Source organism: Chiloscyllium punctatum, chromosome 33 (genome assembly GCF_047496795.1).
Source record: "Chiloscyllium punctatum isolate Juve2018m chromosome 33, sChiPun1.3, whole genome shotgun sequence".
NCBI classification, from domain to species: Eukaryota; Metazoa; Chordata; class Chondrichthyes; order Orectolobiformes; family Hemiscylliidae; genus Chiloscyllium; species Chiloscyllium punctatum.
Window position 1 is genome coordinate 6,064,640 of NC_092771.1, and position 15,867 is coordinate 6,080,506.

The following is a 15,867-nucleotide window of genomic DNA, read 5'->3' on the forward strand; positions in this document are numbered from 1 at the left end:
TCCCAAAGGGGACAGCTTCCATTGAGTTTGTGTTTGGAGTGAGGGGGAATGAGAAGAAAGATCCCAGTGACGATAGTTTGATTCTCAAAAGCATGTAGAGCGAGGATGAAACCAGCAACAATTTTTAACTCAATCGTCCGTTTATTTGCAGAATGAAATAATTCATGAACGTGGATGAGTGAGAGGCTATCCAATTTGATCAGAGGAATAGAAAGGCAACTTATTATCTAAGTGGAGAGAAACTTCTGAGTGCTTTGATGCAGAGGGATCTGGGTGTCCTTGTGCATGAATTGCAGAATAGCAGTATGCAGGTGCAGAAGGGAATAAGGAAGGTCAATGGAATTTTAGCATTTATTGCTTTAGGAATAGGGTATGAAAGTAGAGAGCTATTACTGCAACTGTACCAGGCAATAGTGTGACCCCACCTGGGTATTGTATACAATTTTGGTCCTCTTACTTGAGGAAGAATGTAGTTACACTGAAGACTGTTCACAGAGGATTCACTAGGTTGAATACAGAGCTTGTCTTATGAAGAGAGATTGAGCAGTTTAGGCCTATACTCTCTGGGGTTTAGAAGAACAAGAGATTTAATTGTGGGATATTACATTCTAAAGGGGATTGACAAAGTAGACATAAAGAGACTGTTTCCTAATGGGGCAATCTAGAAGGTCATCATTTTAGATTAAGATTTAAAACAGAGATGATGAGAAATTACCCTTCTCAAAGGGTCATGAATCTCTGGAATGCATTCCACATTTATTAACATTTACACCACATGCTGCATCCAAAAGGCTAAGAGTATTGTGGAAGACCCCACACACCCCTCACTCAAACCCTTCTCCCACCTGCCATCTGACAGAAAATACCGGAGCATTCGGTCTCTCACGGCCAGACTGGGCAACAGTTTCTTCCCCGGGCCATCAGGCTCCTTGACACAGTATGATCAGACTCTCTTCCATCTGAAATTCTTTGCACAACTTCGAATTGCTGCTAGGGAAATGTTTATTATTTATCATTCTTCGATCACACTGTAACTTGCATATTTTGCATTTCTTATGTACTTTCTGCTGTGTACGTGTGTGTAGTTTGTGCTGTCCATGTAGCACCCTCAGTCCTGGAGAAATACTGTCTCGTTTTTACTCTATCAGTTGTATCTGGCAGAAAAGACAAATGAAACGCTACTCCACTCCCAGAGTGCAGTGGATGCAAAGTCATTGAGTCAGAGAGTTATGGTCATGCAGCACAAAACAGACCCTTCAGTCTGACTCGTCCATGCCGACCAACTTTCCCATACCAAACTAGTTCTATTTGCCTGCATTTGGCTCATATCCCTCTAAACCTTTCATATCCATATACCTGTCCAAATGTCTTTTAAATGTTGTAACTGTACCTGCATTTACCACTTCCTCTGGCAGTTCCTTCAACATATGAACCACGATCTGTGTAAAAAAGTTGTCCATAAGGTCCCTTTTAAATCTTCTCCTCTCACCTTAAAACTATGCCCTCTAGTTCTGAACTCCCCTACCCTAAGGAAGAGACCTTTGCTATTACCCACGCTCCTCGTGATTTCATACACCTCAATAAAGTCACCCCTGAAACTTTTATGTTCCAGGGAGACGAGTCCCAGCCCAACAGCCTCTCCCTATAACTCAAACCTTCCAGTCTCAGCAACATACTTATAAACGGTCAGCACCCTCTTCAATTTAATAATATCCTTCCTCTAGCAGGGTGACCAGAACTGTATACAGTACTTCAAAAGTAGCCTCACCGACATCCTGTACAATCACAACATGACATTCCAACTCTTATACTCAATGGTCTGAATACTCTCTACATATTTGCTCCTTAGTTTCCTGCTGACTATTGGGGGCCTACAGTACAATCCCATTAAGGTAATATCCCTTTCTTATGTCTTATTTCCACCCACATAGCCTCACTGGACCACCCCTCAGGAACATCCTGTCTAAGTACATCAGTCATGCTTTTCCTAATCAAAAACGTCACTCCCCTTCATCGCTTGCCTCCCTTTCTACCTTTCTTGTAGCATCTAAATTTAAATTTAAGAAGGAAATAAACAGATTTTTAATTAGTTATGGAGAACAGGCAGGAAAGTCAGGCCAGGCTGAGATCGTACTGAAGGGAGGGGCAGGCTGGAAGGGCTGAATGGCCTACTCCTGCTGCTAGCTCTTACACTCTTTGCTCAAGTACATACCTCCTAACCCATGCACCCCGAGCTGTAGCAAGTCTCGATACATCTGCTCGAGACAAACCATTTACACTGGTATGGAATGGACCATGTCCATTTTGAGTGGCTTTTGTAGATACTGACTCAGAATCTGGTGAAAATCCCAAACAGGGACAGTTTGGTCCATGAAGCACGACTCACTTGCAATGACAAAGCATGATCTTCAGACAGCTCCCTCCTGCCTCTGAGGTAACACCAAGGAAAAATTGCAAACCTCCATCAAAACCCGATGGAGAGGTGAAAAAGACCAAGCTTTCTTGACTGAATTCACTGACCTGTCGCGATTTCTATCCCAGTTGGGAACAGTCTCTGAGCTGTTAATCAATCGGAATCTCAAGAACTCACCCGTCCGTCAGTATCGATTGTCCGGTCGGAGACACATCCCAAAAGAGCCGAGGTGATGTGATCCGAGTGAGACGGGGCAGCCAGCAGCAGCTGGAGATCCTCTTCACTGGCAAAACATATCAGCTTTCCGAGTCTGGAAAGGAAGTGAGGATTGGGAAAAGATGAGCTTTCCAGCTGGGATTTCTCTTCTCCGGGAGTAAATTCCCACTGGGACATGGGATCCTCCATCATCCAGCAGCAGGACTCTGGGACCATAGCTCAGCCTGACCACAAAGGCTAGCTCCCACTGTGTACGCGGCATTGGCACTAGACCAGGAGGGATGTAGGGGCCAGTGGAGGTGACAGAGATAGGGAGGGGGTGTAGGGGCCGGTGGAGGTGACAGAGATAGGGAGGGGGTGTAGGGGCACTATCAACGAGGGTTTACAGGAAAGTCTAATCCTGGGAACTATTACCTTTTGATGCTGTCCACGGTCAGGTTCCAACTAGAGTTCAGGAGAGTGCGGATTGAGTACCTTCCGTGAGCTGGGTCCAAGCTGCTGTTTCCAAAGCCATCAAGCATTGAAAGGAGCTGCAAACAATACAGAGAGTTATTCCTGTACACTGAAACCCTCACTCACGCTCTCTCCTCCTCCTCCTCTTCCCGGAGATGCTGATGTCAACTGCTTCAGCCAGACAGTTCGAAAATGTGAACTCAGTGAGATTATGCTGACCAGCTCATCGACTGTAGCAGGCATCACACATCTGCCTCCAATATCCACAGAGACTCTGTTTCCGGCTGACAGAATAACCGCTGCGAACCAGGGGCAATGTTTAGCCCCCATCTGGGTGACCCCCCAACTCCTGTATGTGGGAGTTTGGGGTTGAAGGTCAAATAGCCTGATAACTCTTGCCTCCTCTTGAAGGAAGGCCATGCACTAAAGGAAAGGGCAAGGGCAAGGGCAAGGGCAGGGGGTTGGTGCAAAGGGGCTGAGTCCTCCCCAACCCTCAGGAAGCCGGGTGGAGGTGGGTCAGTCAGCACCTGAAGGAAGAGCCTCCCCTTCGGCCCCACCATAGATACCCTCTCACCACCACCCCCCCCCCTCCCACTCCCCGCTCCCTCTTGGTGGTGCTAACCTGCTCAGGCCTCAGCTGCTGGAAGTGCCTGATGGGTAAGAAGGGCAGTAGAGGCTGCAGGGAGTTCAGGAAGCCTGGGCTCCAAGAGCTGACTGCCCCAAAGCGGTTGGTGTTGAGCAGCCTCCTGGCAAATGCCCTCTTCTGCCGGGCACTCATATCCGAGCTGCGCTCCCGGAGAGTTGCCAACCTATGAGATATGAAGCAGTGGTCAGCATGGGGTGGGGGGTGGCACCATGCGCCAACCACAATAAACCCCCCTCCCCACCTCCCACCCCAAAGATCCACTTCACACCCAATCCCATTCCCCTCTTGTTGGGATAGCTTCCTAACTGATTCAGGGAGCCGTTCTCACTCAGCCTCCTGAATCACCCAATCTCCCACTACAGGAGCTGCTGGATACCAGTCTGGAGCACACACACACACACAGCAATCGATCTTGGCATAGGAGCGTCTGATGCCCAGTGTTTGCAATCTGGTGTGATTGGGGTGGTTTACTGTCTCCTCTAGTGACTGGGACAAAGGGTATAATTGGTCTAAGGTGGTGGAGGAAATGCACTCAGTGGACGAACGGGAAAGGGCCCATGTCTTCAGCAAGGTCTTGCTTATTGTATGGTCACTGCCCAGCATACTGGAGGTGTGTGATCATCTGGATGAGGGGTTCTAGTGCCCAGCTGCCAACTCAGTTGGAGGGAGGGGGAGGGATTCTTAAGGGGCTTGACAGGGTCAATGCTGAGAGGATGATTCCCGCATGGGAGAGTTTAGGAACAGAAGGTACAGTCTCAGAAGAAAAGGATGGCAATTTAAGACTGAGATGAGGAGGAATTTTGTCCCTCGGAAGGTTGTGTGTGTTTGGAACTCCTTACCACAGAGAGAGCTGTGGGGGCAGAGACCTTGTGTGTATTTAAAGCTGAGATAGAAAGATTCATGATCAGTCAGGGAAATCAAAGGTTACAGGGAGAGGGCAGGAAAGTGGATGTTAGGAATGTCAGATCAGCCAGGATCCCATTACTCAAGGGGCCGAATGGCCTACTCCTGTCCCTAATGCTGATGGTCTTAATCCTGCTAAGCTTATTCAGCAAACCATGTGACCCTCTAGCCCGAGGGTAGGGGACTTAAGCCCTAAAATGGTTGCCACTGTTCCCCAGGTTATCGGGGGGTAAGACGGAGGCAATGTGGATTTGAGGATACAATCCAATGACCTTAAGAATGGTGCAGCAGGCCTGTAGGAGCGAATGGCTTTCTCCAGCTCTTTGTTCAGACGTAAGCCTGACTGACACTCCTGTCCTGTGTTTGGGTGGGAATTCCTCATTGCTAACCCCCCTACCCCCAGTGAAGGTCACAGCCAAAGCTGGACAGAGATGGGGGTCACTGTGGGGACAGAGAGTTCATTTCCCGCTCACTCTCCCAGACTCTGACTGGACAACAGCAGACCCCCAGGCCCTGACAGAGACTGTGGCTTGGCTCATTGCTCAGGGCACCATGTCCAGCAGAATAGCAGATTTTCATTTCCATAACACCTCTTCCAACACCAGGATATTCAAACAGCTTCAGAAATGCTTTTCTGCAATGGACTGTCTGTTTGTAAAGTAAGAAACACAGCAGCAAGTATTCCTGACAACGAGGAGATCAGGAGCTGGTGACGTGAAACATTGGATTCATTTGGGAGGCACACCTTCTTCCCCCATCCCTGTCAGTTTGAAATAGTGTTCACAGGATCATCGACATCAACACAGACAATATCTCGGGTCACAGTTTACATTTCACCCAAAGACCATTCGTTTCAAAAGTGCGGCACTCCCTCAGCACTGACCCTCCGACAGTGCGGCACTCCCTCAGCACTGACCCTCCGACAGTGCGGCACTCCCTCAGCACTGACCCTCCGACAGTGCGGCACTCCCTCAGCACTATCTATCCGACAGTGCGGCACTCCCTCAGCACTGACTATCCGACAGTGCAACTCTCCCTCAGTACTAACCCTCTGACAACGTGGTGCTCCCTAAGCACTAACAGTGGGTGGATGTGCTGAATTATGGGTTTCATTTCTAAGCAGGATCTGTACTGATGCTGTGGGAGTCTGAGAAAGCCTCTCATCGAGCCACAGCTGACTCTCTGTGACCCCGAGCCAATGAGCAGCCTATATTCCCAGCAGAAAGGGACAGTAAGTGTTGATCAAGTGCAGGAAGCAGGCAGAGTGTGAGGCTTTCATCCTTGTTGCTAATGAACTCACACGCTGTCATTCAGAAGGAGTGACTCCGGGAAACCATGAATATCCGACACACTCATGAAAGGAAGGAACTGTGACAGGTCCACAAAGAGGTCAGGGGTCACTCGGGGAAACTTCTGCAGGAAGGCAGCAGTGAACGTTTCCAGGGCAGGTCGATTGCTCTGAGAAACCTGGAGGACAGAAAGATTTAACATTCTTCAAGCCACATCCAGAGACGATAATATACAATGCAGTTAAAAACTGCTTCAGTCTAATATTCTATCTTGGGGGCATTATAAAAAGTTTCTACACAAGGGAAAGGTGCATCAGCTTGAGGTCCCAATGCTGGCATTGGTCCAGCGGTGATATGAACATACAATCTCGGAGCAGGCCATTCAGCCCCTCAATGCCAGCCCGTCCATTTGATAAGTTCAAGGCCTCAAGCTCCCTGTCTACTTGCAGGACCCTTTGACTCCATGAATTAGCCATGAGTTGGTCCAGCTCTGCCTTAAAACTGTCCCGTCGCACTGTTCCCACTGCTTTCTGCAGACATTAGCTTCAGCTTCAGAAAAATTCCCATCGACACCTGCAATGGAAACCCTTACTGTGTCCACAGCTGGGACCGTCCCAGCTGAGCAGGCAGGTGGCAGATGAAGAGAGGTGTGAGGCAATCCATTTCAACACAGAACAAAGGGAATTACTGTAAAAGTGTAGAGGAACCTGGGTGTGGATGTACATAAATCATCAAAAGTGGCAGGAGATGCAAGCAGAAAAATCAGTAACAAAGCATTGAGTGTCATAGAGTCATCGAGCACAGAAACAGACCGGTCAGTCCAACCAGTCTGTGCCAAACATAATCCCAAACTAAACTAGTCCCACCTGCCTGCCCCTGGCCCATACCTCTCCAAGTGTCCTCAGCTTTCTTATAGGGATATAGAGCTGGAAGGTTGTGCCAAACTTGTTAGCCCTCAGCTGGAGTATTAGATACAGTTCTGGGTGCCACACTATAGGAAAGATGTGAACACATTGAAAAGAGTGCAGAGGAGATTTACAGATTAATCTCAGCAACAAGAAACATCAGTAACGAGGATAGATTGGAAATGTTGGGACTATTCTCTTTGAAGAGAAGGCAGCTAAGAAATTTGTTTTCAACTGCTTTTCGTCATTTATATAAATGATTTGGATGTGAACGTAGGAGGTATGGTTAGTAAATTTGCATATGACATCAAAATAGGTGGTGTAGTGGACAGTGAAGAAGGTTACCTCAGTACAACAGAACTTTGATCAGATGGACCAATGGGCTGAGGTGTGGCAGATTTTAATTAAGATAAATGTGAGGTGTTGCATTTTAGAAAGGCAAATCAGGGCAGGACTTATACACTTTATGATAATGTCCAAGGGAGTATTGCTAAATAAAGAGACCTTAGAGTCTCGAACTAGAGGGCATAGATTTAAGATGAGAGGGGAAAGATTTAAAAGGGACCTAAGGGACAACTTTTTCACACAGAAGGTGCTGTGTGTGGGGAATGAGCTGCCAGAGGAAGTGGTGGAGACTGATACAATTACAACATTTAAAAGGCACCTGGATGGGTATATGAATAGGAAAGGTTTAGAGGGTTATGCGCCCAGTGCTGACAAATGGGACTAAATCAGTTTAGGATATCTGGTTGGCGTGAACAAGTTAGTTCGAAGAGTCTGTTTCTGTGCTATGACTCTATGCCTCTATAACAGCAAGCGATCTGGATTGAGTAGATAGGGAGAAACTGTTCCCACTTGTAAACAGACATGATACAAGAGGCACAGATTTAAAATGACTTCCAAGTGTAGCAAATGTGATATGAGAAAATACATGTTTTCACATGTTAAGTGAATTGTATTTGGAAAGTGCTGTCAGGGATTGTGGTGGGACCAGTCAAGAGGGCATTGGATGTTATTTAAATAGAAACAAGGTGTAGGGCTATGGGGAAAGGGCAGGAGATTGGCACCAGGTAATAATGCCCATTTAGACATTATGGGCCAAATGGCTCTGGCTGCACTATAACATGCCTATGATTCAGAGGCTGGAGGAGGTTATAGAGTGAGGGAGAGACAACACCAGAGGCAGCTGAGATATGGATGAGCTATGTGAAATCAGCATGTTGCTAGCCTGGGTACCAGTGTCCAAAGCTGTGCCCACCTGGAGTTGGCGCCAGGCCCTGTGCATGTGAGAGAGCAGTTTCTTGACACTCTCACTTTCGGCTGACATCAGAATCTTCTGCAACTTCTCCCGGGGCATCAGCAGGTATTCCTGGGAACGAGAGGAAATACTCAGACACCATCATTGTCATAGCTTCATCATTTTCCCTTCAGTCTTCAGTCCTGAACTCGACGCTGCAGGGATTGGAACGGTGCCCGAAGACTGCCTGTCCCTAGCTCCCTGTCTCAGGGGGACTTGGGGGAAACCACATCCTCATCATCTGAGTCAGTCACGTGGACTGGTAAATGCCAACCCAGTGAGTTTGAGAATCGAGGCTGACACAGGGACCTGTGACTGAGGGGGTGCTGCACTGTCGGAGGTTCAGTGCTGAGGGGGTGCTGCACTGTCGGAGGTTCAGTGCTGAGTGGGTGCTGCACTGTTGGACGGTCAGCGTTGAGAGAGTGCCCCATTGTTGGAGGGGCAAATACTGAGGGAGCACCGCACTGTTGCAGGTTGGTCTTTCAGGTGAAATGTTAAACTGAGGCCCCATCAGATGAATATAAAAGATTTCATGACACAAGGTTGAAGAGCAGCAGCAGTGTTCTCCCCAATAATTCTTTCTGAATCCACAACAGAAAAACAGATGAGCAGAGGGAGTTATTTGGTGACTGGGTGTGGCTCCTCCCTGCCAGCTAAGTCCTCATTACAACAACATCGACACTTTTGACATCAATTTCCTGTAAAAGGCTTTGAAATATCCCAAGGTTGTGAAAAGGGATTGTCAAAATGCAACTTCTTTGTTTCTCTTACCTGAAAAAGATCTCTCAGGGCTGGTGAATCCTCCTCATTCTGTAACATGGCCCAGAGAGCTGGCTGCAGGTGGAGGTAAATCAGAACAAGATTGTGTCAGTATTTACCTTTAATCAGTCATTGCAACTTCTCCCCCTTGATTTTGTTCTTTCAGGGGATACTGATGCATCTCATGGTACTGTTTACGTCCAGGTCATCTTCTGGAACTCCATTCTCCAGCCGTGAGACTAGATGGTAAACATGAGCAGACTATTTGGCTGCAGGAGCCTCACTGCCACCACCACACATATCCCAAGAGGGTCCACTGTAAAGGTCAGATATGACAAGACTGATTTCACCCCTGCCCTCCCCCACCCCCCCTCCCCCCCTTACCCCTCGCCCTCCCCACCTCGCACCCCCCACCCCTCCCCCCCGCCTTGGTTGAATTGCACAGTCAGATGTCAGAAGTAATTGACAAAACTTGAACATTCAGGACAAGTGTTGCAGGCTGACCTACATCCCCCAAACCCTAGTGGGATTCAATGCCTTTAGAAGGAGCAGGAGTTAGTAACTGTGTATGGGATATTAAAGCAGCGTGGACAGGCAATAAAAGCACTCTCACAGTCACACAATTGCATGGAAATATTTCAAAGGAAGCCAATATTTTAACATTTGACCAACATCATCAAAATAATTTATCTGTTCTTTGTCATATTTCTGTTTGCAGGAACATGCTGTGTCTGAATTGGTTCACATGTTTCCTGCGACAGTGACTACACTTCAACAAGTGGATTGTAAAAGTGCTATATAAATGTTAATCTCTCTTCCTTTTTGTGTGCGTTTATAACTCACTCAGGTAACACAACAGCAACATCAGTAAATGGCTCACAACTCAGAAAATTGTCAATTTCAATTCCAAAATCCGTTGAACTAGTCTAAATTCGAACTCTTTATTGTATGAGATTTACCGCACTCTTCTGCAGGTATTGTATGTTCCATGTTTGACAGAGCTAGTCCAATTAGTGAGGTGATACAAGTTGTTAAGATATATCTATTATTCATTTATGTACATGTAATTATTCAGTGCATAGACTGAGGCTATTATAGGTCACTGAAATATCACAAATTGCTTCAAGCTTTACCAGTTTGCTCTAAATCCTTCACTTTTTTTTGGAAAATGTGTGGGAAAGATTATTGCTACTGTTGGCATCACCACAAGCTGAATACAAATGTAGAGGAGTGATAGATAGTCTTTTATTCTGTATTGAACCCATTCCGGAGTCTGTCTGCAAGTCAGTTTGTGTTCAAGTCAGAACACAATGCAGGACAACGTAAAGCAGCTGTTCCAAAGTACAGGAAATATGTGTATGTCAGATCTTTAAAATTATTGCCCCCATATCAGAAAGTGCTCATAAGAATGAGTGTTGGTAAGTTGGGGAGCCCGTGCATATCCCAATATGCTGCTACGACAGATCATAAGGTTACAAGCCTGAATTTCACAGAATCTTACGGTGCAGCAGATTTTTCAGTCCATTGTGGCTGCATCAGTGTTTTGTTAGTTAGACCCAATTGGTTCTGTTTCCTCTGCTCTTGTCTCTGTGTCATATCTGCCAGGCTTAGCATTTATAGGAACATAGGAACAGGGGGAAAATGGCAGCTCTTGTAGCACGGTGGTAGTTCCCTTACCTCTGGACTAGAGACCCAAGTTCAAGTCCCACCTGCTCCAGAGGTGCATAATAACATCTCCGAGCAGTTGATTAGAAAATATCTAGGAACAGGAGTAGGCCACTCTGCCCGTCGAGTCTGCCCTGCTGTTCAATACAATCACGGCTGATTGCACACTTCAATGCCTGTTACCCACCCATCCCCAAAATCATATATGTCATTGGTATTCAGAAATGTATCAATCTCTACCTTAAACATAAAGACTGAGCTTCCACAGCGCTGTGGGGTCAAGAATTCCAAAGGTTCACAACCCTCCAGGAAAAACAAGAATTCTCCTCATCTCTAATTATCCAATTCCTTTCAAAAGTTACGGTTGAATTTGCTTCTATGACCTTTGCAGATGGTGGATTCCGGATCACAATAATTCAGTGCCTTAAAAACTCATCATCCTATCCCCTTGTAATCTTTTTGTCAATTATGTCAAATCTGTGTCCTTTGGTTATGAACCCTCTTGCTAGAGAAAATATTATTTCAGATAACAGCAGGTAAAAAGGGGGAATTGAGGCCACAGTCAGGTCAAACCCGGACAGTCTCCTCCTGCCTCCAGTTTGTATGCTCTTGTAATATTAAACAGCTCCTTAACCTTTTCTGCTGTGAATAATCCCAGCTTCCCAGGTCTGCTGAAGGACAGACGTCATTGGTACAATCTGGGAAATTTCCTCTGTATTGTCCTTTTGAGAGCCTGGTGCTCAGGACTGACTCAACATTCCTACTACATGCATCCCAACCACCTCTCAGAATGTAACTATCAGTCAATAAGGCCTTAAGTTAAAAACATTGACCCTGTCAAGCCTCCACCCTCAGAATCCTGTATGTTTCAGTAGATTCACCCTTATGTCTTCTAGACTCTAATGAATAAAGGCCTAATCTGAACAGCTATTTCCAAAACATCAGCTCTTTCAACACAAGAATCAGCCTAGTTAATCTCTTTTGAACAGCCTTCAATGTCCATATGTCCTTTCTTAAATATAGGGGACCAGAACTGTACCTAATCCTTCACGTGTGGTCCCAACACCCTGCACTGTTATAATAAGAATTCCTTATTTTTAAACTCCAAGTTCCTAGCATTAAAGGCCAAAATGCCGTTCTTAATTTCTTGCTGTTTTCCATGTTTCATGCACAGGGACTGCCACACTGCGCAATGTTTGAGTCTCTCTCCCATTTAAACAAAAGCTTATCTTTTGGTTCACCCTGCTAAAGTGCTTGACCTCACAGTTTACTACATGGAACTCATCCACCAAGTCTTTGACCACTCCTTTAATCCTAGCCCTATCTACAACCCTGCTTGTCCAATCCACCTGTCCCTCGGGAACAGCTCTCCCTCACCTGTACCGGCCCCGATAAGCCACGAATTGAAACCCATTTCTCCCACACCAGTATCTGAGCAGTAAGTGAATTGTGACAAGTTGAATTTTGTTTGCGACTGCTGCTATTTGTGCGGATAACTGTTTTGTAATTTTTAAAAACATATTTCATAAATAATGTATTTGCGACAGAAGGATGTTATCATTGATGAAGGACTTCAGCGCTGTGGAGAGATTAGAGGAGCTGGGGCGATTCTCCTTCGAGCAAGTGTAAGGGAAAGCCCCTGTGAGGTAGTGCTCACATTGATCTCCCTATTGCTTACACTGAAGCAGTTGAGAAGGTCATTTTTAAGGGCTCTGTCTGTCTCTTCCTTTAAGTAGCTGTCAATAGTCTGTAAAATACTGATGGAAGCATTGGGATTGAAGGCTTCCCAGAAAGAATCATTGTCCATTAAGCTAGAGAGAAGAATGGCCTCACTCAAAACCTCTTGTACTTCCTTCTCACTATGATTGAGGCTGGATAAGTCCAGGATGTAGTTGAAGACTTGGAGAATATAGTTGGCGTTGGAAATCCAGCTGAAGGCCTGGTCATCACACTGGTTGAGACGATCGAGAAGGTCAGTCAGGAAAGCGGTTGGATTTTGACACAGTTGAGTTGTGTTGAGGTTCAAGGCTATTGGAAGTTTGTCGAGCCAGTGGCCTACAAAACACTCCTCATCTTGTGGTTCTTTGGAGGCCACACAGTAATTTATGACCCAAGGGTGCAGCTGTGACATTATGTCATAAAGAGTGGCATTCTGGCAAATTATTTGCTTTAAACCGTCACTGTCCTGGGCTTTACAACTTGCTAGAAGGCTGCCATTGATCAACATCTCGTATGGCCATGTCTTGTAATCACATTTTAATGGAAGGTTTTCAACAGGTAAAGAATTCAGTGCTCTCCTCAATTCATCAAGAAGGTTGCAAAAACGAATCAACCAGGACACGGTCCACTCAACTTTCAAAGATGTCCCATTGGCACAGATATCGTGGATGAGAGTTGTGCCCCTCACTAAGGTGCACTCCTGCAAATTGCTGATGGTGGCATTTGGAACTTTAAACTCTCGGTGACACTTGCTGGTTGAAAGCTGCAGGCCCTCTAAGCTCCTGATGGTGTGCGCACAGACAAGGCTGCTCCAGGCACCAGCTCCTGACAGATCCTTCAGGAACGTGCTGTTGAAGCAGAACTCCCTGATATACTCAACACCCAGGTGAAGGATGCACTCCTGAATCAAAGCCTTTTCTGTACTGGAATTCTGAAAGATATAGTGACATTCGCTATTGACAATGTTTATTTCTTCAGAGTTAGTCGTTAGCCATGAACAGACTGGGATAATCCAGGGCTCAACCACACTGAGATTCTTCAAGAATCTCATTTGGGAGCAAAGATAGTTGACAAAATCAGTCCCATTCTGATCACCCATGAGTAAAGAGATGGCTTCCATTTTCAGTCCATTTCGCTGTCTGCAAAGATTCATGATCAGCCTCTTGTCACCAACCACACTGGTCAGGAAAGTTTCATTCGAACAAAGTCTGTGGATATAATCTGCACCTTTGGCCAGCAGACAGGCCTGGATCTCCTCTGAGCTTACACTCATTCTGGTTGACAATCTGCCGCAATTCCTGGCAGAGGTGCCATGTTTCCTTGACCCGCTCTGCAGCCTGGCACAGAGCTGGTTGAAGTCTTGCCGGCTCAACAGGGAGACGTTGCTGCAGACAGTGGAGTTGAACTCCGAGGTGTAAAACTGGCGGCAGACCTGAACCCAGTAAAGATCCTCCTGAACTACGGAGAAGTACCAGGCAGCATCTGAGCAGGCAGCCCGGAGGTCTGGTGGGGCCTGGCTTATGGCTGTGGTCTGGTTGAAGAGGTTGCAGTAGAGATAGATGGTGAAGTTGGAGATCCCTGGAAGTCTGGGCATGGAGTCGTTACAGGCAGCCTCCAAAGTTCCGTTGTAAGGAAAGTCATGGTCACCTTTAACAGTTTCCCCAGATCGTTTGGAAACTGTATGGGAATTTCTTCGCATGTCTCGGACTTTGTCACTCAGGCGGCTACAGGCTAGAAAAGGTGTCTCGGTCAAAAATCTTTGAGAGCTGAATCCCAGTATTGGAATATTCCAGGAGATGTTATTTCTGATCCCCCTGCATTTCAAACAAAACAAAAACAAGCTAGGATCTAGGTCCTAACACTCCAAGAGGAAGCACACTGGGGCATTTTTACAATGGGTTCATCTATGGGCCAGCATCAGGTCACCCTGTTACAGGAAGAATGTTATTAAGCTGGAGAGGGTTCAGAAGAGATTTACCAGGATGTTGCCAATTTAAAAGGTTTGAGTTATAAAGAAAGGCTGGATTGGCTTGGACTTTTTTCACTGGAGCGTAAGAGGTGGAGAGGTGACCTTATCAAAGTTTATTAAATAGTGAGGGGTATGAATAGGGTTAATGGTAGTTGTCTTTTCCCTAGGATGGGGGAATTTCTAGACTATGGGACTAATTTTTAAGCTGAGAGGAGAAATATTTTTAAAAGACATGAGGGGCAAACGTTTTACACAGAGAGTGGTTCCCATGTGAAATTAACTTCCTGAGGAAGTGGTGGATGTGGGCACAACTATGTTTAAAAGATACAGGAAAGGTTTGGAGGCATATGAGCCAGGAGCAGGCAGGTGGAGTTAGTTTAGTTTGGGATTATGTTTGGTATGGATTGGTTGGGTTTGCTTCTACACTGTATGACTCTATGAAAGAACGAAAGGTGAATGGTGTGGCCACAATGGAAATAGAGGAATACAAGAGTCAAAATGAACACACTACTAGTCATTAATATTCACGAGCAAATGTTAATGGAAGAAGGACAACAAATCTTCCATGACATTGGCAAACATAGATAGTTAGCAACTCCAAGTTTAAAATACCAACCAAAAAAATCTACAAAATCTCAACACACAAGCAATCACAAATTGGCATTGGATGCACACTCATGATCTGCTCATGGAGTTTACTTACTTCTTCTGAGCCACTGGTTGAAGCTGCAAGTCAACACACCCTGAAATCATTTCCTCGCCAGGGACAGGAATATTTTATTGAAACTTGGTGTTTTCTCCAGTCAGTCTGTGAAAGGCTGATGTCTGACTGAACTGCTACCATCTTTTTCTCTTTATTCTTTTGGGGGTTGTGGGTGTCACTGACATTTGTTGTTCACCCCTAATTGCAGTTGAGCTTGAGTAGTTATTTCAGAGGGCAATTAAAGAGTCAACTACATTGTTGTGGGTCTGGAGACCCATGTAGGCCAGACCACATACAGACAGCAGATTTCCTTCCCTGAAGGTCATTACTGGAGGTAATGCAACAACCTTCATTTAATGAAACATCCCAAGGCTTTTTGCCCCAAGAAATGTGGGAGTCACTGTGGGGAAGGTGTGTGGAGCTGCTAAGGCAGGCAGGTTTCAAGGAGATTCTTGAAGGCATGAGTGGTTACAGATGGAATCAGAGACTGCAAAGGCTATTGAATGTAACAGAGTTTGTGACTGATAGTGGAACAGAGATATATGGATTGTGGCCATATAACCCATCAGGTCTGGAATAAAGAGTGAGATCCCTGTGGTTTGCCATTTTATGTTTCAAACTTCTCACTTCAGTGAATCCTATGTTTCTATCTTCAGATTCAGAGTTGCTGTGGAATATTTAGGTATGTTACAGGTAGCTGGAGAACTTTCAGGTCAGGTTTGTGCGGTCGTTTTAAAATACTAAACAGAGTGTAAGAAGAAACCTTACCATAAAAGAAGCTGTCTTAGATCTCCTGCAAAGGAAGCAAAAATTTGAAGCTTTAGTTGCAGTGCTTGTCCAGATCATGAAATATTCAAAATGTACAATGGCTAAGATTTTTTGAAATCTCACATTTGGATATAGGGAGAACATCAGAGCAAAGGAGACAAC

The 15,867-nt window shown here is 45.7% G+C and overlaps 1 protein-coding gene across 1 annotated transcript in view; it reads right to left on the reverse strand.

Moving 5' to 3' along the window:
* The window catches only part of LOC140458326 (stereocilin), a 65,607-nt gene that overhangs the window by 47,387 nt on the left and 2,353 nt on the right, over positions 1–15,867 (reverse strand). The window contains exons 3-10 of the mRNA XM_072552715.1: positions 15,706–15,730; positions 12,225–14,079; positions 8,894–8,956; positions 8,073–8,194; positions 5,932–6,102; positions 3,705–3,891; positions 3,044–3,159; positions 2,591–2,723 (exon numbers count right to left, since the gene is read on the reverse strand). Of these exons, the coding sequence (XP_072408816.1) occupies positions 2,591–2,723; positions 3,044–3,159; positions 3,705–3,891; positions 5,932–6,102; positions 8,073–8,194; positions 8,894–8,956; positions 12,225–14,079; positions 15,706–15,730 (2,672 nt within the window). The remainder of the gene's footprint in view (positions 1–2,590; positions 2,724–3,043; positions 3,160–3,704; positions 3,892–5,931; positions 6,103–8,072; positions 8,195–8,893; positions 8,957–12,224; positions 14,080–15,705; positions 15,731–15,867) is intronic.